This window comes from Neovison vison, chromosome 13 (genome assembly GCF_020171115.1).
Source record: "Neovison vison isolate M4711 chromosome 13, ASM_NN_V1, whole genome shotgun sequence".
Lineage (NCBI taxonomy): Eukaryota > Metazoa > Chordata > Mammalia > Carnivora > Mustelidae > Neogale > Neogale vison.
In genome coordinates, this window is record NC_058103.1 from 85,175,219 (window position 1) to 85,196,931 (window position 21,713).

Consider the following 21,713-nt stretch of genomic DNA (forward strand, 5'->3'; position numbering starts at 1 on the left):
TACATAACCTTAGGAATATCCAAAATCTATAAAGAACTTACTAAACTCAACACCCAAAGAATAATCCAATCAAGAAATGGGCAGAATGCATGAACAGACAGTTCTCTGAAGAAGACATACAAATGGCCAACAGACACTTGAAAAATTGCTCAGTGACAGTCTGCATTGGGGAATTACAAATCAAAACCACAATGAGATACCACCTCGCACCAATCAGAATGACTAAAATGTGTAAGTCAGCAAGCACTGGATGTTGGTGAGGATATGGAGAAAGGGGAGCTTTCCTACACTGTTGGTGGGAATGTAAGCTGGTGTAACCACTTTGGAAAACAGTATGGAGGTTCCTCAAAAAGTTGAAAATAGAACTACCCTACAACCCAGCAATTATACTACTAGGTATTTACCCCAAAGATACAGATATAATGATCCAAAGGGGCACCTGCACCCAAACGTTTATAGCAGCATATATAGCCAAATGATGGAAAGAGCCCAGCTGTCCATTGACAGATGAATGGATAAAGAAGATGTGGTATATACATACAACGGAATACTATTTAGCCATCAAAAAAAAAAGAAATCTTGCCATTTGCAACAATGTGGTTGGAACTAGAGGGTATTATGTTAAGTGAAATAGGTCAATCAGAGAAAGACAGTTACATGATTCACTCCTATGTGGAATTTAAGAAGCAAAACAAAGGATCATTAGGGAAAGGAGGGAAAGATAAAACAAGATGAAATCAGAGAGGGAGACAAACCAGAAGAGACTTTTTTGTTTAAAGATTTTATATATTTTTTATTGTTTGAGAGAGGGAGAGCATGAGTGGGGTGAAGGGTAGGAGGAAAAGCAGACTGCCTGCTGAGCAGGGAGCCTAATGCAAGACCTGATCCCAGGACTCAGGACCTGATCCCAGGACTTCTGAGCAGAAGGCAGACACTTAACTGACTGAGCCACCCATGTGCCCAACCATAAGAGACCCTGTAAAGGGTGACTATAAGAGTAGTTATAGGGTAACTGGTTGATGGGTATTAAGGAGGTCCTGTGATGGATAAGTACCATCCATCACATATAAGACTGATGAATCACTGAACTCTATCCCTGAAATTAATAAACACTATATGTTAACTAATTGAATTTAATAAATATGCAAAAATTTTAAGAAAAGAAAAGGGAATGCCTTCTTTAAGAAAAGAAAAGGGAAAGCCAGGATTGGGGGAGGCTTGTTTTGGCCTTCCATGAATCTGTTAGAGATAACATTGTCTTTACCCTTCCTGATGCACAGGTAGTGCCACAAGATCTAATTAATGATTAGCTGTTTATTAGGTGCCTGCAGGCCCTTTACAGGTGCATGGGAATCCTTTGATCTCACTACAGTGCCCTTCTTTATGTCTGCTCACTGTATAAAATCTATGGACTAGGGTCTGGATTTTGCGGAGAATAACTCTTCAGCTCCCATGTATTGTCCTATGCCCATTTCCCTCCCCCTGTCAGTAAGTTACCCTGAATAAAATTATGCATAAACTGTGGAGAGTTGCCTCCTTCATTTTCTGGTCTCAGAATACCTTCTCAGTTTGTGGAATACTTTATTGTTCCTCCTCCACCTTCTAACAAGCGCATATACTAAAATTGGAACAATACAGAAGATTAGCATGGCCTCTGCACAAGAATGACACATAATTCATGAAGCATTCCGTATTAAAAAAAAATTACTATAGTTTCCAAAAAACCTTCTGTTCATGTGGGTTACTGTATTAGAAATTAAAACAGAAAATACAGAAATATGTATTAATTTATTTTATAGTAGCAGTAATAAGTCATTGCATGTTAATACAAAAAACTTACTTTTACTGAAAAATAGATTTTTCCAAAAAACACAGAAGAGGTATTATTTTGTATTTTTGCAAAGCCCTTTCTTCATTTGATGTTGGATATAGTAGAAGACAGCTGAATTCTTATATCTTCTTCACTCAGTTTATTGTGATGTATTATTGTGATGTATATGCACAAAATGTGGCCTCATAATACAGATAGATAGTTGGAAAAGGGGATGATATTTTAAGTGTTTTCAGATAATTGTGGATAGTGTTCTTTGATTTTATACCGAAATGTAACAAGTAGAATTTCTTTTTTTTTTTTTTAAAGATTTTATTTATTTATTTGTCAGAGAGAGAGGGAGAGAGAGCGAGCGAGCACAGGCAGACAGAGAGGCAGGCAGAGGCAGAGGGAGAAGCAGGCTCCCTGCAGAGCAAGGAGCCCGATGTGGGACTTGATCCCAGGATGCTGGGATCATGACCTGAGCCGAAGGCAGCTGCTTAACCAACTGAGCCACCCAGGCATCCCACAAGTAGAGTTTCTTAAAGGTTGGTGGCATTGTGGTATCTGAGAGCATATCAGTCAACTTTATTCTTTCTCTTTTGTATTTAAATAAGTTGGTGTGTCATGCACTTTGGTCTTTTATGTATGTCTAATTTTGGTTATTTTGAAAATAGTGCTTGACTGAATTTTATAAATCTTTAAAATATTAACTTATTTTACAATTAAGTTGAAGTGTTTTTTATATATATGTGTGTGTGTATATATATATATGTACATATTTTTAAAGATTATACTTATTTGTCAGAGAGAGCACACACAAATGGGGAGCATCAGGCAGAGGGAGAACTAGGCTCCCCACTGAGCAGGTAGCCATACATGGGGCTTGATCCCAGGACCCTGGGTTCATGACCTGAGCTAAAGGCAGATGCTTAACCCACTGAGCCACACAGGTGTCCTGAAGTTATATTTTTTAATATCACCCTCCTGTCACATCAGAAACTCCTTAAGTATTAGGGACTTAAGTATTGTGAGGAAGATGTAGTTTGAAAGCTCAAATTTTATCATTGGCAAAGAATACTTTCGGTTGTCTTCCTTGAAGAACAGCCTCCCTTCGCCCATTTTCAAGAAAGTATCTCCCAAATAACCAAATCTGAATAACCTATAGTTTGTCAGTTATTCTTGGAGGTAAATGGAAAAAGTGGATAGTTCAGGTTATAAGTCAAAACAGTTGTATAGTGTTTTATCTTTTTTATAGTATTTTGCGTATTTCCCATTTTGTCTCGTAGAATATTAAAAAATACAAAGTCCAGATTTAATAACAATAGATTTTACTGTTCATTGAAGACATTCTTAGTAAAACTGGCTTTTTTTTTTTTTTTTAAGCTGTGTATGACTGACTGCAATGACTACTGGTACAATTCGATGTCACTGCCTTGATTCCTGATAAGGGGCAGGAATTTTACCCATCATTACTTTTGCATTATCAGTACAAAGCAAATAACCTATCACTTTATTAGTAGTAGTGTGGAATTAGTTTTAGATCTCATTTCACAGTTGACATAGTACACTGTACTTGGGCACTGAATATATATGGCTCCAACATGGATTTTTCAGGACTTTTCCATTCTGTTTCTAGCCTCCATTTATTTCTTTTTTTTTTTTCCATTTCAAAGATATTCTAATTGGTTTTTAAAAAAATGACCACCATCTACTTGGTTTTCCAAACCTTAAGGATTTTGAATTCCTGCCTTGTATTAGGGTTTTACATTACCTTTTTTGTGGTGTCGGTGACTGTTTTTTGCTTTTGTTATACAACATTGTATAGGAGGTAGAATGGGGGGAAGGACTGAAGAATTTAAAGAGAAATGATAGTATGTCCAGAGTGTAGTTTGAAGCATTATTGATCTTTTGCTCTTAATCAATCACTAATTGAATTTACAGGTAAAAACTTCGTACATTTGATACTAGTGATAAACTGGTCAATAACTTAAGCAGATCTGGTCTTTATAGGTAAGATAAGAACGTAAAAATTATCTCGGGTTGCCACAGGACAGAATTCTGGAAATGACATGCAGCTAGTTGGAGATGTAAAACTGGAGCTTAGGGAAAAGAGGGAAAGAGTAGGGATGTAGGTATAGGAGAAAAGTTGCAGAACTGATGGATGCAGCCACAGAAATGGTGAATTTTTCTCAGAATATCCACAGTGGGCTGTGAATAGCTACAGCAGTTTTGTACTCTATCTTAGCTTATGAGCACAAGTATATCTTTTTGTTGGTGTTGGCAGTTTAGTCTTTTAACTCTTGTAAATGTATGTTCCTGTGACAAAACCTTCTGGACTCTGACATTTTCCAGGTCTTCCTAGAACTTTTAGAACTACTCTTTGTAAGCAGTGGACTAGAATTTTAGTACTTCAGAGTCTAATACTGTTAGATTCTTGGATACTGTTACACAGTTTTTATCTGATGCTGTTAACTTCTAAAATAGCAAATTCAACAATGTGTCTGTCCTGTAAGCAATCTATTTGGTGTTTTCTAAATACCTTCCTTGTGAAAAGTAAGTTGTGTACTTTGTATTTTCTGTTTTTACAGGCAGAAGAAGTGGAGACATATTTGGAAAACCTTAAGGAAAAAAAAGGTTTGTCTGGGAAATATCAAACATCATCAAAATTGTTCCAGAACTGCAGTGAACTCTTTAAAACACAGGTAATATTTGATAGTGGTTGGAGGGAAATAGAAGAGGTAAAATGTCTAATACCTGTATTTTTGGTGATTCCCCATTTCCCACTTCCCAATTCTTTGTTCTGACAGAAATAACTTGCATAGTCAGCCATTTAATATTTATCTCATCAAAAAGAGGATGTGCCTTCCTTCATGTGTAAAAAGCAAATCCCCCTTTTTTTTTTTTTATGGTAAAAAATTTTTTTTACCATTTTAACCATTTTCAAGTGTGTCCTTCGGGGGCATTAAGTACTTTTGTATTATTGGGCAACTATCACCAGTAGCCATCTCCAGAACTTTAATCATCCCAAACTGACACTTCATAACCATGAAACAATAACACTCCCCTCCCCCCTCCATCCCTGCTAACAACTATTCTACTTTGTCTTTATGAATTTCAGTATTCTAGATTCTTCAAAGGAATGGAATCATAAAATATTTGTTTGGCTTCTTTCTCTTAGTGAAATATTTTCAAGGTTCATCCATATATTATTTAATTCTTTTTTTAAGTATGAATTGCATATATATATATACCAAATTTTTTTTTTTTTAAAGATTTTATTTATTTGTCAGAGAGAGGGAGAGAGAGCGAGCACAGGCAGACAGAGAGGCAGGCAGAGGCAGAGGGAGAAGCAGGCTCCCCGCCGAGCAAGGAGCCCGATGTGGGACTCAATCCCAGGACGCTGGGATCATGACCCGAGCCGAAGGCAGCTGCTTAACCAACTGAGCCACCCAGGCGTCCCGATACCAAATTTTTTTTTAATCCATTCATCCACTGATGGACATTTGAAACCCCCAATTTTCAGTTCTCTTGTCATCTCATCTAATTAATATGTTTTCAGAAAAATCAGTGTTTCTAGATTTTACTGCTACAGACCTGAACTCAAAGAGTTGAATTTCATACTTTTTCTTGAGTAAAGGAGAAGAGGTAAATAATGTGTATTTTTAATGCTTACACATATGTAATCATGTAATTGGAATTTATCTTCGAAAATTTTTTTTTCTTAGAAATAGGATCTAGCACCAGTTTTTTGATGGAGAAATTATATATTTTATGGGTGTTGAAAATAGTTCTTGTTAACTATAGCCTTTTTGTCCTTACTGTGTTTATTGCTTTGGAATATTAGGCAAATTGCCTTGAAGAAGTTCACCAAAAGCTCTTCACCATTCTTGAAGAGTTCACCAAAAGCTAGGTTTTGTGTCCAATTACTAGAAGTAAAGTTGGTTTATAAGAAGACCTTAATTTAATAATTAGTGATTAGTAAGCAAATGAGGTAATTGATAATCTAACTATAACAATTGATAGTTCAGTTCTTGTTATAGCTTAGAGTTTATGGATTTGGAGAAAAAAGATATCTTTATAATGGTGGAAGAATAAGGAATCTAGAAACAGTGGAATGTTGAGTAAGAGACTTTCTGTTAGTTTTCTAGCCTGGGAAGATTGGTTGGCTTTTCTTGGATTTTATCATGGAAAGCTACCTGTTGTATAGTGTTGCCCAAGGTTCACTTTGAGATCTGCTATAATCTTTCCAGGGTCTGGGGCATACACCCCTATTAGTAAGCTTACCTCTCCTCCTCCAGTCTAATGTAACAGAGTTGAAATACATGTTCTAATTACTCAGGAAGGTAAATGCCTCATCTGCTGATAACTGATAAGAAAGGTAGTTAGTGTAGTTTTTTTTTTATAGGCGTGAGTGTGTTGTGGTGGAAGGAGCACTTAACTCAGTAGACCCAAGAGTTGAAAATCCTATGTTCAAATCCCATTTTTCCATCTAAAGCTTTATAACATATAGCCATATTTTTCTCATCTGTAGCAGGAGAGGCAACCATAAGCTCTCTCCATACTAAGCATATACCTTCTGTTTAAGGGTTTTTTAAATTCTTAAATGTCTTTAATTCTTAATAGAAAAATTGAATGGCCAGTTTAGTCTGATACTATTTTTTAGTTCTCAGTTTAGTCTACTCACTTGTTTATGGTTCATTGGAAATCTTTTGTCTGTCAGTGCCATATTTTTTTACTGTTACAATAAGTTTTGCTTTAATCATTTCTGTGGATTTTGAACTATGTTTAACTATTATACTTCTTTAATTTTAATGTTCTGTTTCTTTCATAGAGCTTTTCTGGGGATTTTGTACATCGATTGCCTCTCTTAGGAGAAAAACAGGAGGTAATTGTTTGCATTGTTATGTGTTTCTGAGAGTAAAGTAAAAATTCTGAATTAATTTTCTTTTCCTTTTTTTTTTAATGTTTAAAGGCTAAGGAGAATGGAACAAATCTTACTCTTACCGGAGACAAAACTGTAAGTATAGTAGCTAATTTGGAACAATGTACACATACTTCAGTTTCTTAGGTTTATGTGTTTTGAATCTTATTGATATTGTACCATTTAAAAAGAAATTTAAGAATCGAAGTTTAAACACAAAATGCTGAGGCGCCTGCCTGGCTCAGTCAGTAGAGCGTCTGACTCTTGATCTTGGGGTTCTCAGTTCATATCCCACATTGGGTGTAGAGATTACTAAAAAAACAAAACAAACAAACAAACAAAAACAAACCTTTAAACCCGAAAGTGTTAGTAATGGTTGTTGTGGATAATATGAGCAATTTTTATTTTCTTCTATGTATTTCCTGTATTTTCCCTATTTGTTAAAGTCTGTTGTTTTTGTAATCATCAGCCAATAGATGTGACTCATAAATAGGAAGAACCTTTAAAAAAGATCCTCAAACTACATCTAAAGTTATCTTATGATAGAGTATAACTGGAAGACAGTTTGGAAAGTTGAAATAAGGTTGAAAATGATAAATAAGCCTTTATTTTCATAATTCACTTTCTAATTCACAATAACTAATTCCTCAAAACTTTACCTCTTAAAAATACAGAGGAAATAAGACTGTTAACCATGTTGGATCATGCTTTTTTACAAAACTGATTAAAGTTTTAAATTTTATAATGACTTTATTCAGACATATCTCAGAATTCAGCCTTTTAAAAGCTATAATTCAGTGTTTTATATAGTATATTCAGAAGTTGTGCAACCACCAATCAGGATCTAATTCCAGAACATCTTTGTCACCCCAGAAAGTCACTATTTTGATTATGGGAAAGCCATTAGCAGTCACTTCTCTTCCCACCCTTGTCACCCTTGAGACCACCTGTGATCATCTCATTTCCAGTCTTTCCTTTTAAGTTTTTAGTCAGCCTCTTGATAGCCCAGCCTGCTAACATCAGCTGAGGGAGGGGGACAGTTATGATCTGTCACAGTTGCTGCTGAGTGCCTTTGATGGTGCCTTGAGTATAGGATCCTATATGAGGATGGATTAGGTCATATAAAAAGATAAGACCTGGGAAAGGAGCTTTTCAGCACCTGCCAGAGAGCTCTGCCACTGGGTTTGAGGGCAGCTCCAAACCAGCTCTGTTTTTTCCAGTGGCTGCCAAACTGCTGTTTTTCACAGCCATTACAGTTGTGAGAACTTTGGTTTTAAGGTGTTTGGAAGAGGGACGTGGGATTAGGATGAACAAAAACACCACAGGCTTGTTTTTCTTAAAGACACCCAGCTGTTTTTCTTAAGGAAACACATTTAGGGTTGGCGCAAGTTTTTAGCTAATTTCTGGACTTGGCAGAAATGTTGATTTAGATCATTTTGCCCATGTTCTTGTTGCTTTTGGGGATAAGTGTCTTTTCAGAGGTCCTCATTCTGCTATTCTGGAAGTGTCCCCCACTTTCCCTGCCCCGATTTATAGTTTATGGAATTTTAACCTAAAGATGAGTTTGGCACTGCAGACTTCATTAAAAAAAATTTTTTTTCTTATTGCTAATCTGCATATATTCACTATCAAAAATTTAGAAAACATACATAAATGCAAAGAAGAAATAATCATCTAATACTACCACACACTGTAGAGTATAAATATATTTATTTTATAATCTTTTGTCTCTGAACATACTTCTATTTATTTAATAATGGGAATCCTACAATATGTATTACGTTGTAGCGTTTTTTTTAGCTTGGCAGTATAACGTACTTCCTTCTAGTTTAGTAAATATTGTATGACATCATTATTTAGGTCTCTGCAGATTATTTTATTATATTCATACATTGTAATTTGTTAGCAAAAGATCCATTGTCAGACGTTTATGTGTTTCATTATCTTGCAATTTTAAACAGCACTTCAGTGATTAATTTTGAATGTTTAAAAAAAATTTTATATTCTGGTTTCAAAAAACTTCATGTTGGCACATGTTGCTTCTATACACTTAAAAGTAAATCCCTTGTAATTTTATTTTCTATCAGTTCAGTGTGATTACACAGAACAGATATTTACTGACCAAATGTTATATATACTGCTATATAATTTTTTGTTTTCACTTACTAGATTGGTACATTGAGTGCTATTTCACTTTTTTAATGGTTGCATACTTTTTCATTTCACCATGATTTTTATACTTAACTCCTGATTGATGTATATTGTTTTGTTTCCAAATTTTCCCTATTATAGATAAGGTCCCATTCCTAATGTACTGCTATATCTTTGTGCATACTTCTTTTTTTTAAAAGTAGGCTCCACACTGGGGCTTGAATTCATGACTCTGAGATCAAGACCAAGTTGAGAACAAGAGTAGGAAATGCTCAACTCACTGAGCCACCCAGGTACCCTGAGCACATTTATTTTCTTAGCCTAAATTCCTAGAGGTTGAATAGCTGGTTCCAAGTGTATGCACAATTTATAATTTATAAGTTCTTTTTAAATATTTTGTTCTATTTGTTCTATATGTTCTATGTATATTTTGTTCTATATGTTTATATTTTATTCTAGAGAAAAATAACAGCAATTTATTGTCCTAAGAAAAGAGGATTGAATTTCCCTCTGTGCTCACAATGACTGTTATAATTTAAAACATTTTATGCAGTTTGTCAGATTAAATTGTTGTAAATTGTATTTATAAAAAATTATTGCTGAAGCTAAACATTTATTTGTATGCAGATAGGTTGTTTGTAATTGTGCTTTTATTCAGTGGCCTTTTGTGTATAGCATTTTTTTAAATGATTTTATTTTTTAAAAGATTTTATACTGTATTTTATTTTTCTTATTTATTTTTTTATTTTTTAAGATTTTATTTATTTATTTGACAGAGAGAGACACAGTGAGAGAGGGAACACAAGCAAGGGGGAGTGGGAGAGGGAGAAGCAGGCTTCCTGCCAAGCAGAGAGCCTGATGCAGGACTCGATCCCAGGACTCTGGGATCATGACCTGAGCTGAGGGCAGAGACTTTAGCCCACTGAGCTTCCCAAGGCGCCCCTTTAAATATTCTCTGCACCCTCAGAACTCGAAGATCAAGAGTCACGTTTTCACCAACTGAGTCAGCCAGGCACACTCTGAGCATAGCATACTTCTAAAATTTGCTCAAGTCTTGAGCCCTGTTCCTAGTGATTAAAGCTGGCTGGAATATGACCCTGATGAATATCACAAGTAATATTTATTTAGAGATATTTAGTCAGGTTATAATAAAAAGTCAGAGATTTATCTGTCCTTTGATCATTCTTCCTGAAAATTGCGCCTAAGAGGAGAATACTTTAATAATACTATTTTTATTTATTTAAAAAGATTTTATTTATTTGAGATAGAGAACGAAAATGGGGGAGAGGGAGAAATAGACTCCCCACTGAGCAGGGAGCCTGACATGGGGCTTGAGCCCAACACCCTGGGAACATGATCCAAACTGAAGGCAGATCCTTAACCAACTGAGCCACCCAGGTGCCCCTAATAATTCTATTTAAAGGGTAATCACAAGTTCAGCACCTCCTCCTTTTTTTAAAGCTCTGATAAAACAAGTTTTTTAGACAAAGGGGCTTTTCTCTGTCTTTTCTTTCTAAGAAGTATTAATGTTTCTATTAATTCAATTTTATGGTTTGATTTAAGCAGTAATGTGATTTATTTACCATTGTAATGTTTTTTAAATTAGTAGATTTCCTTTTTTAGAGCAGCTTTAGATTCATAACACAATTGAGCAATAGGCAGGGGTCCCATATAGCTCCTTCATAAACGCACAGACCCCCCTCCCCATCTTGCACCAGCCAGTGTGACACATTTGTTACAGTTGATGAATCAACATTGACACGTTGTTACCAACCAAAGCCCATAGTTACATTGGAGTTAGTTCCTTGTGTTATACAGCGTTTTGTTTTTAGTCAAATGTAAAATGACCGATATATACCATTATAATATAGAGAATAGTTTCATTGCCCTAAAAATCCTCAGTGCTCTCTCTACCTAGTCATCTCTCCTTCCCTTCAAGCCCCTGGCAGTCATTGATTTTTTTCTTTAGAGATTTATTGATTTATTTATTTGGAAGGGGGGGGTGTACAGATAGAAAGGGTGAGAAAATCTCAAGCCAACTCCCTGCTGAGTGTGGAGCCCCACAGGGGGCTCAGTCTCATACCCTGAGATCATGACCTGAGCTGAAATCGAGAGTCAGATGCTTGACTGAGCCACCCAGGCACCCTGATTGTTTTCTGTTGTTGTTTTACTGTCTCCATAGTTTTGCATTTTCCGGAATGTTTTATAGTTGAAATTGTGTGATATATAGCCTTTTCAGATGGGCTTCTTTCACTTAGTATTGTGAGTTTAAGGTTTCTCCATGCATTCTCATGGCTTTGATAGTTCATTTCCTTTTAGTGCTAAATAATATTCCATTACTTGAATGTATCACAGTTTATTTTATCTATTCACTTTTTTTTTTTAAGATTTTATTTATTCATTTGACAGACAGAGATCACAAGTAGGCAGAGAGGCAGGCAGAGAGAGAAGAAGGGAAGCAGGCTCCCCGCCGAGCAGAGAGCTCGACGGGGGGCTCAATCCCAGGACCCTGAGATCATGACCTGAACTGAAGGCAGAGGCTTCTAACCCACTGAGCCACCCAGGCACCCCTATCCATTCACTTCTTAAAGGACAGTTATGAAGGAGCTAATTAATAGTAGTACCTCTCATACGTGGTTGTTGTGAGGATTAAGCACTATAATAAATGTTAAACCCGTGCCAGAGTGCCTGGCATATCTTTTAAGATTTTTTTTTTTAAGAGTTACTTATTTATTTGACAGAGAGAGACACAGTGAGAGAGGGAACACAAGCAAGGGGAGTGGGAGAGGGAGAAGCAAGCTCCCTGCTGAGCAGGCAGCCCGATGTGGGGCTCGATCCCAGGACCCTGGGATCATGACAGGAGCCGAAAGCAGACGCTTAGCAACTGAGCCACCCAGGCACCCCTCTTTTAAGATTCTTAATTGGTATTATGTTCTCAGTATTCTGAACTAGACTTTAGACTTGTCAAAGCCTGGTTACGAAGTCAAAACTTGGCATATGGTTATTTTTATTGGCTCAAAATAATGTCTATCCCAGGGTTAGATGGAAACTTTGTCAAATCCTGGAATGTGAGAATTAATGAGTCCCTTCTGAAATTTGTAAGAGGCAGTTTTAAGGTGTGTAGAATTAATACCAAAGCAGCTTATTACACCAAACTAAGTTTTATTGGTTAATGCACACATAAGTTCAGGGAAGATTCAGTTAATTATGGGTAAAGGACGTGATGTACCTATAACTTTGAAGCTTTAAATTTTTCTCATAAATAACCCCTTAATTTTATCAGAAAGAGGCCTTCGGGCAGAGATAAAAACAATATGTGATTCAGTATGGCATTTATGTTCTTAAGTTACTAAGATAACCTAGTAAATGTATTATAGCTGTAGAGTCATTTAATCTACTTTGACACTTGTAATTTGGGCATGGAAGATAAGTTTTGAACTCTTGTTTTGGCCTTTTCTTGGGTTGTAGGATAATTTGAACATTTTGAGAAAACCTGTGGCTCCACAGGAAAACACATAAATATGTAAACTCTGTTATCCACTTTGAGGGGTTTTATAGATCGATGACACTTACCTGGAGGTGTCTGGGTAAAAAGTTTCTTTTAATTTTAAGATCAGAAGATAATAAATTGTAAGTCTAAGCAGTGATACCTCCTTTCACACAAGGAAGAAGCCAGTAATTTTCTCCTTTAACTTTGTGTTTTAGTATTGTGTTTGTGAGGGTCCATAGTCTGCTAGTAAGTATGACAACAAATCCTTTGAAAGCTTTTTGCTTGGGCTATGAATAACTGGTCTTGAAACGGATTCTTCCCAAATAACTTGTTCTGTATACATGGAGGCTGTTACCTCCACTTCCTTTACTTTGACAGACAGTGACTCCACATAGACTAGCCATGATTTAATTTTTGATAAAAATGTGAGTCCTTTTCACTAGAAATTCTGGTAGTTTTGAGAAGGACATTGAACAAAGGAAATTAAATTCAGGAGTTAGTGTTTATAATATAATTCACTGTCAACATCATGGGTATTTTTTGTTTTGAGGTGATTTAAATCTCCTTACTTTATCTATGTAAAATATAACCAAGTATCCTAGCATGGCTTAATGCAACATTCAATTTAGTGATATTTAGCTGAGGTTTTCCTTGTTAAAAAAAAAATGGCTAAATACATGATTTTTGTGCATAACAAGATCTAAAATGTCCTGTCATATAATAATTTGTAGTCTGACATACTTTTTGCAGTATAGGCCTGTTTGTTCTGTTGTACCTGCTGTTTTAATGAATGAAAGTGAAGAACTCAGCTATGTTTTTAGGCACATTCTGGAAGAAGATTTTCATATTGACACATGTTCTTAGTTCTTAAGACTTACAGATTTGATGTCTTTTTTTTTTTCCAGGCAATGCATGACCCACTGAAAACTTGGCAAGATGCACCATACATTTTTATTGTACATATTGGCATTTCATCCTCAAAGGAATCCTCAAAAGAAAATTCACTCAGTAATCTTTTTACCAGTAAGTACATTTTGTTCCTTTGTACTATTCATATTATCTAGTTGTTTCATGTGTGATCAGTAGTGTAAAATTGCTGTAAGGGAGGGAATAATTAAGAATGTTTGTTTTGAGTGTGGCTCAGTCCATTAAGGGTCCTGGGATCAAGCTCCTGGTGGGGCTTCCTGTTCAGTGGGGAGCCTCCTTCCCCTCTCCTTCTGTCTGCTGCTTCCCCTGCTTGTATTCTCTCTCTCTCTCTGTCTAGCAAATGGATAAATCTTAAAAAAAAGAAGAAGAAGTGTTTTGTGTACCAGACATAGTTTCAGGCACTTTACTTACGCTTTCTTGTTATGTATTATAGATACCAGATTTCATTTTCCGTCATTTGATCCTCCTGCTTTTAAGATTCTTCTTTTTTTTTTTGTTAAAGAGAATCTTTCTTTTTTTTTTTTTTTAAAGATTTTATTTATTTATGAGAGAGAGAGAGAGGGAGAGAGCGAGCACAGGCAGACAAAGTGGCAGGCAGAGGCAGAGGCAGAGGGAGAAGCAGGCTCCCCGCCGAGCAAGGAGCCCGATGTGGGACTCGATCCCAGGACACTGGGATCATGACCTGAGCCGAAGGCAGCTGCTTAACCAACTGAGCCACCCAGGCGTCCCTGCTTTTAAGATTCTTAATTGGTGGGACGCCTGGGTGGCTCAGTTGGTTAAGCAGCTGCCTTCGGCTCAGGTCATGATCCCAGCGTCCTGGGATCGAGTCCCACATCGGGCTCCTTGCTCGGCGGGGAGCCTGCTTCTCCCTCTGTCTCTGCCTGCCATTCTGTCTGCCTGTGCTCGCTCTCTCTCCCTCTCTCTCTCTCTGATAAATAAAATCTTTAAAAAAAAAAAAAAAAGATTCTTAATTGGTATTTGACTTGACTTGTCAGAACTTGGTTACCAAGTGAAAACTTGGAAATTTATGAATTTAATTGACTTTGTTAAGTTTTTAGTGTCTCAGTTTTTCTTAGTGTTCTCCTTTCTATTCTTACCCAGTTCCTGGAGTCATCGCCTCTTGGAATTTTGTGGTCACTTAACTAACCAGTCTTACTTTCTTTAGTTTCTATTTTATGTTTCTTCCTCCTTTGCAGTTTTCTTCCCTCCCCTCCTTTCTTGAGTAGAATATTGAATGAAACAATGATGATGATCATCCTTACCTTGTTACTGACTTTATTGGCACCCTTAGTGCATTTCACCATTAATTATTTTCACTGTGGACTTTTCAGAATATTCTGTTTGGTTAAGGATTTTTTCCCCCCCCTCATTTACTAAGTGTATTTTTATGCCCTTTTTTTTTTTTTTTTTTAATGGAGAATGAGTGCTCAGTTTTATCAAATGCTTTGATTATATTAATTAAAATGATCATGTAGATTCCCCCATTTTTAATCTGTTAATGTGTTGCATTATATTAACCAATTTTTCTAATGTTAAACCATCCTTGGGGGCACCTGGGTGGGTCAGTTGGTTAAGTGTCTGCCTTCAGCCCAGGTCCCTGGGATTAAGCCCAGTGTTGGGTTCCCTGCTCAGTGGGGACTGCTTCTCCTTCTCCCTCTGCCCCTTTCCCAATCATGTTCCCTCTCTTTCTTTCAAATAAATAAGATCTTAAAAAAAAAAAAAAAAAAAAAGGAAAAACCCATTCTTGAATTTCTGAGATGCCAGTATTGATCTTGATATACACACACTTACACACATTATATATATATATAGCTGACTTCTGTTTTATACAATTTTATTTGGAAGTTTTGCTCATGGTAAGATTGGCCTATAATTTTCTTTTCACAGACTGTCATCTATGGGTTTTGGCATCCAGATTATACTAGTCTTATACAATGAATTGGAGAATATCCCCTATTATAAAATTCTGTAGAGTAGTTTTTGTATGGGTAGGATTATCCATTTTTTGAATGTTTTGTAGAACTTATTATAGTGTTTGGCCTAACGTTCTTTTTTTCCTCCCCTATATGGATTTTAAAAGACTGATTAATTTTCTTTTTTTTTTTTTTAAGATTTTATTTATTTTATTTGACAGACAGACAGCACAAGCAGGCAGAGAGAGAGGAGGGAAGCAGGCTCCCTGCTGAGCAGAGAGCCTGATGTGGGGCTCGATCCCAGGACCCTGGGATCGTGACCTGAGCCAGAGGCAGAGGCTTTAACCCACTGAGCCACCCAAGTGCTCCTAATTTTCTTTTTTAATAGTAATACTTTTTTTAAATTATTCTGTTTTTATTTGATTTTTTTTTGTTTTTAAGAAATTGTCCATATCATTCAAGATTTCAGATTTTATTGGCGTAATGAGTAGTATTTCTTTACCAAAAAATCTGTATCTGTAGCTTTTTTCATTCTTACTGCTTTTATCTTCCCTTTTAACTTTTAAAAAAACTTTGTAGAATTGTATTTTACTATATTTTTATCCCAGCAAACCAGCTTTTATTAGTTTTCCCAACTGTGTCTTTCTTTTCTATTTCACTATTTCTTTTGTTTGATTCAACTTAAAATTTTTGGTTTTTGTAGATTGTTGTGTTGAATGCTTTTAATTCCCAAACCAGAACTGGGTCTTATGCTCTATAGTTATATGGGATATAGCAGTTCTAGGTAAACCAATGGGTGACCTTGCATACTTTCTGGACCCACGATGTAGGGGTATCCTGTATTTCTAGGCCCATAGCTTTCTAAAGAATAATAGTCTAAAGCAGCAGTTGCCAGCATTTACTTTCAACCTTCTTTCTTGGAAGAGGATGGAAAAGAAGCCCTGTTCCGTTCCACTTCAGCCTCTTCATGCATTAAATCTGGCTCTGCTCCTGGTTTTCCTTAGACTCCTACTAATTTTGGTGATCCTATAAGAACTGCACTCCTGACTACCATAGCTTGCTTTTCAGGCCCAGAGTCAAAATGACCATAGCTTCAGTGTCATACACTGTTCTGAGTTTCTGTTCAGTTTTGATATTTGGAGGTATATATCTTGTTTTTGAACTTACGTCCTTATTTTGTTTTATCCATCCATTGTTTGGAGATAAGAAGGTACTTTATTTTTATTTATTTATTTTTAAAGATTTTATTTATTTGAGAGAGCAAGCACGAGAGAGAAAGCATATGTTGGGGGGTTCTCTGTCTTGCTTTCCTACTTTCTCTCCCTTCTAGCTGGTTTTCTGCGGGCTGGTAGAAAACATTTTATTCATCTTTTTATCTCCTCTTTTTTTTCTAATGCGTGTCACATGGTAAGTGCTTAATAAATTTACTTTATATTTTGGCATAGAGCAAGTGTTAGCCAAATTTTCTTTCTTTTTTTTTTAAGTCATTTTTTTTGAGTTAGGTAATAACTGAGACTTTATTAATAAAGGCTACAAGTTCTGAGTTCTAAATGTGCTAGTTCCCCAGTAGCATTATTTATGTGGGAATTCTAAGAAACAGAAACATTACATTAATTCACCATTTGAGGAATGGAATATAGAGTGGAAATTTCTGTATTAGCTAATATGAACACAAAAAAAAGACTTTTGAGGGGAAATAAAACCGTACATTTTCTCATTTTAGGAAGGTGCTTTGTTATCTGATGAAGTTATAGAGTTTCAATTTTATAAGATTACAATTAAGCCTCCATGACATTGGAAAACATAAACCAGAAAATGTTAGAAATCTGTCTCCAGTGTTCCAGGAATTTCTGCACAAAACCCCAGTGTGCATGCAACTGCCCTGACCTACTTCTCCCATGATGAAAAACAGAATTTACAAAGTGCTTAGCATAGAGTTTCTCAGAAATAGGGAGATTTCCCCAGGGTCCTCACAGCAGCAAAGAAGCTTTCAGATTATGTAGGCTCTCCCACTCCAAGGAGAGTCTCCTGGCCCTCACTGTGGACCATCACAAGCTGAAGCAGAATCCCTAGAGAAATCTAAGAACTTGATAATCTTGGATAGTAGATATCCTTCTGGATGGAAGGCTCCTGTCTCCTTTCTTTTCACATCCCAGACTGCTTCTCTTGATTCAAAAACATGATCAGGTCTGGCTTTGACACAGTGAGACAGAAGAGGGGGTTTCCATAGTTTTCTAACCTCACATCCCTGTATAGTTGCCACTGAGTGTGGTTCAGGCATCCCCACTCCTTCTGGGAGAATTCTGTGGTCACACCCCTGAATGTCAGCAGTCCCTGAGAACTAGCCATTTCTTCTTTTGCTTCATCCTCTAGATTCTTTCTCACAGGGTATTTGTGGAAAAATATAGCCAAATTTTCTTAAAGAGCCAGATAGTAAATGTTCTCTCTACTACAGCCACCCAGCTCTGCCATTGTTGTGTGAATTTGCAACCATAGATAATATGTAAGTGAATGGATGTGGCTATTTCCCAGTGAAACTATAAAAAGTGGGTGACTACATTTGCCCATGTGCTGTATTTTGCTGACCCTTGGCGTAGAGTAAGCAAAGGATATAATAAATATTTACTAATTATTTTGTTTCCTATTTATTAAATTAAGAAGGTGTAGGTTTAATAACCAAGTGCTTAAAATTTTTATGATTGCTAAAATCATAAAATCAAAAGGGTGCTCCTTTTGTTCATATGAATGTTGGATTGGGTTTACTTTCTCTTTTTGATTTACTTTTAATAATCGCATGTTCCTTTTGCTTGGTAAAAACTAGGAAATTTTTGTTGACTAGGCAATTGTTAGTCTGTCATCACAGACTAACACTTCTCACTTAAGTATTTATCAATCAGACCTAAGATAGTTTTATCAATTACAATTTTATTTTATTTATTTATTTATTTTAAAAGATTTTATTTATTTATTTGACAGAGAGAGAGCACAAGCAGGCAGAGAGGCAGGCAGAGAGAGAGGAGGAAGCAGGCTCCCTGCTGAGCAAAGAGCCCGATGCGGGCCTCGATCCCAGGACCCTGAGATCATGACCTGAGCCGAAGGCAGCGGCTTAACCCACTGAGCCACCCAGGCGCCCTATCAATTACAATTTTAAAAGTCATAGTTTTGCTTCAGTAAGGCAGATCTGTCTTTCAGATTCTTATTAAATACTTTGTAAAAATTAACCAGTTTGTTGTTGTTGTTAAGTATTTAATGAGAATTAAACATTAATGTAGCAAAGTCCCATAAAATTGACGTAGGTAAAGTAAAAGTAATAAATAGGAGAATATAGGTAAGGTTAGATAGAAGACAAAGAGAATAGCAGAATGAAGGAATGAAATCCTATACTTTTCAAAGCACATCATTGATGTATTGTAAGGAAAAGTACATATGAAATACGTTTGGAATTTAGAGGAGCCGGGCTGTGGTTCCAGTTGGGGTTTATGGAAGAAATAACTTAAATCTAGTCTTTTTTTTTTTTTTTTTAAGATTTTTTTTTTTTATTTATTTGACACACAGAGAAGGAGAACACAAGTAGGCAGAGAGGCAGGCAGAGAGGGGGGAAGCAGGCTCCCCAATGAGCAGAGAGTCCGATTCAGGGCTCAATCCCGGGACCCTGAGATCATGACCTGATTTGAAGGCAGAGGCTTTAACCCACTGAGCCACCTAGGTGCCCCAACTTAAATCTAGTCTTTCCAGGATGTGTGTCTGGGAGCGAAGGACTTTTCCACTTAATATACTGTCGGGAGCAGGAGTATGGAGGCCTGCCTGGGACACAGCATGAATCATGAGAACACCTCAGGAATTTTAGAGTGCTCTATAAATGTAATATTCACCAGAATTGAAATGGTTAAAAGTAAATAACCCAATGGAATTTTCATTAATTTCACCAGACAAATCTTATGCAATGTTTTTGTTTAATTTCTGCATCCTTAACATTAATTTCGAGGACTGTGTTTTTGGCAGTGACTGTTGAAGTGAAGGGTCCCTATGAATACCTCACGCTTGAAGAATATCCTTTGATGATTGTAAGTGAACTTATATTCTTAACCTTAACATTACATGAGTTTAAGTTGAAAGATTGTTCGTGTTTTGTGTCAATATTCTTCTTTCAAGAATTGTTCCTGAACGGTTCAGAAAACACTGCTTTGTAGTTTTGTGCTTCTTATTAAAATATGACCTTGAGAGTGTCATTAGATGACTCTGCCTCTTCTCATCTGTAGAATGAAGAGTTGATGACTTGTGGAATTTCAGAATTGGAAAGTACCTCAAAGATAATTTCAGATCTCATATTCTGTCTAGAATTCAAAGTGGGGCACTTCTTACCTTCCTGTAGTTTCTGATTGCATTTAAAGTAACTAAATGATGACACTTCATCGTGTGTGTTTGTGTCTATTGGAATAGCCTCACTGTTTTCAGATTTCCTTTGTTCATTTCTTCTTTTCCCTTTCATAGTTTTCCCACATTGTGTTTCATTGCCTTTAGATGTATCTTCACCTTGCCATGTCTTCTTTGCTCCTTAGTGTTCTTCTTATTTATGTACTTTTAGATTGTGAGCTGAAAAGACACTTTAAATGCAGAACAGTTAATCTTGATGATAGGTCCTTAGGTAGTTTCTCTCTGTGCAAGAGGAGATGATTTTTTTGTGTTAGTATTGAACTTCAAAGAAATGAAATAATTACTCTTAAAGTAGGAGGTAGAATATATATATATATTTATATATATATATATATATATATATATATATATATATATTTACTGTGTATTCTAAATTGGCTCTTGGCCCTAATCCTCCTTTTTATTTCTTACCCATTTGGATGACAGTTTTTCATGGTGATGTGTATTGTATATGTCCTGTTTGGTGTTCTGTGGCTGGCATGGTCTGCCTGCTATTGGAGAGATCTCCTGAGAATCCAGTTTTGGATTGGTGCTGTCATCTTCCTGGGAATGCTCGAGAAAGCTGTTTTTTATGCAGAATTTCAGAACATCCGATATAAAGGCGAATCAGGTATGTAACCAAAGAGTGTTCGCCTGTCTTGTGAGTGATTGGCAGGTAAGACGTGAGTTTTCCTCATGTCAGCAGTTGTTAAGTGGGTTTAACTTTTCGGTTTCTTAATTATTAGAATAACTTAAGCATAATCACTATGATTGTAACTGTTTTTAATCTCGTAATTTACGGGTGATTTAAGAGTGAATTGTGCTGAAATAGATTCACACAAGTTACAGCAGCAGTGGCCATTTTGGATAAGATTATCACCATCGCTGCATCTCAATTGCCATTGATTTTTAAGGTACCATTATTATATTATCCATCTAAGGAGAGAAATAAATACTGCCAACTTAATAGTAAGATGCCATTGACCTACTTTGATTTCAGAGATTTTAAAATATGAGGGAGAAGTACCTCTAAGAATTGGTTAAGCACAGTAATACCAAGAAAATAAGAGGGTGTTTATGGTTCACTGAAGTAAACAGCTAATGATGAATTATTTTGCTGAAGTTTTTTGTGATAACTTTGGTTCTCTCTTCATTAGACCATTTGATTATGAATGATGATTGTTGTAAGATTACTAATTAGAGCTTTCCCTATCTTTGAAAAGGCTTGAAAGTAGTAGGTGTGAAAATAATTTGAAAACTGTGTGTTTGTGTTTTGTGCTTTTCAGTGTATATGTATTTTTTCAATCTGTATTCCCCAGTTTTTAAAAATGGGAGAAAAGTTCTGTAGGTGTTGTAAACTGTCCATGTAGGTGAGGTATTCTGCTGAGGTTTTGGTGAAGTGGGGTTAGGGAGGGAAGGTGATTCAAGCACACCCAGACTGCTATTCACATGAGCAAGGTAAGTGAAATCAGCTTGTGTACTTAGAAGAATTGCAGGAGAGGTATTTTCTTTGAACAGGACTAATCCCAATGCTTATTCTGAAGAGCATTAGTTATCTAGATCCACATTCTGGTTCTAGAGTCATGCCTTTTCCCAAACCTAGATTATAGCACTTTTTCTTTCTTTCTTTCTTTCTCGTAGTCCAAGGTGCCCTGATCCTTGCAGAGCTGCTTTCAGCAGTTAAACGCTCGCTGGCTCGAACCCTGGTCATTATAGTCAGCCTGGGGTATGGCATAGTTAAGTAAGTATGGACTTTTTATATGGAAGAACATATTAAAACACTGATTAAATTGAAACAGTATTGAAGGTTCCTGTTGTAATTCTGAAAGAATTGATATAAGAAATAGTTTGCAATAAGACAGGTATCTAAAAAATGTTAAGTGTTTCATTTCACTTCTGAGAACTCGAGCATTTGTAGGAAAATCAGCAATGTAGTGAATGATGTTAAAACATCAAATTTTTAGGGTGAACTTAGAGTGACTTTTAATCTTCCAAAATGTTTTTGAAATCAATTTTTTTATGAGAATGTCACTCGGTCTGAAAAAACGTCTGAAAATAATTTATTTTTCAAAAATTTTATTGAGT

At 36.2% G+C, this 21,713-nt stretch overlaps 1 protein-coding gene and 1 pseudogene across 2 annotated transcripts in view; both read left to right on the top strand.

Moving 5' to 3' along the window:
* The window catches only part of TMEM87A (transmembrane protein 87A), a 44,851-nt gene that overhangs the window by 4,566 nt on the left and 18,572 nt on the right, over positions 1 to 21,713 (top strand). For both annotated transcript variants that reach the window (XM_044231842.1, XM_044231843.1), the window contains exons 4-10: positions 4,402 to 4,515; positions 6,645 to 6,698; positions 6,786 to 6,830; positions 13,281 to 13,398; positions 19,218 to 19,279; positions 20,076 to 20,259; positions 21,270 to 21,369. In XM_044231842.1, the coding sequence (XP_044087777.1) occupies positions 4,402 to 4,515; positions 6,645 to 6,698; positions 6,786 to 6,830; positions 13,281 to 13,398; positions 19,218 to 19,279; positions 20,076 to 20,259; positions 21,270 to 21,369 (677 nt within the window). The remainder of the gene's footprint in view (positions 1 to 4,401; positions 4,516 to 6,644; positions 6,699 to 6,785; positions 6,831 to 13,280; positions 13,399 to 19,217; positions 19,280 to 20,075; positions 20,260 to 21,269; positions 21,370 to 21,713) is intronic.
* Positions 1,598 to 1,698, top strand: LOC122894899 (annotated as a pseudogene).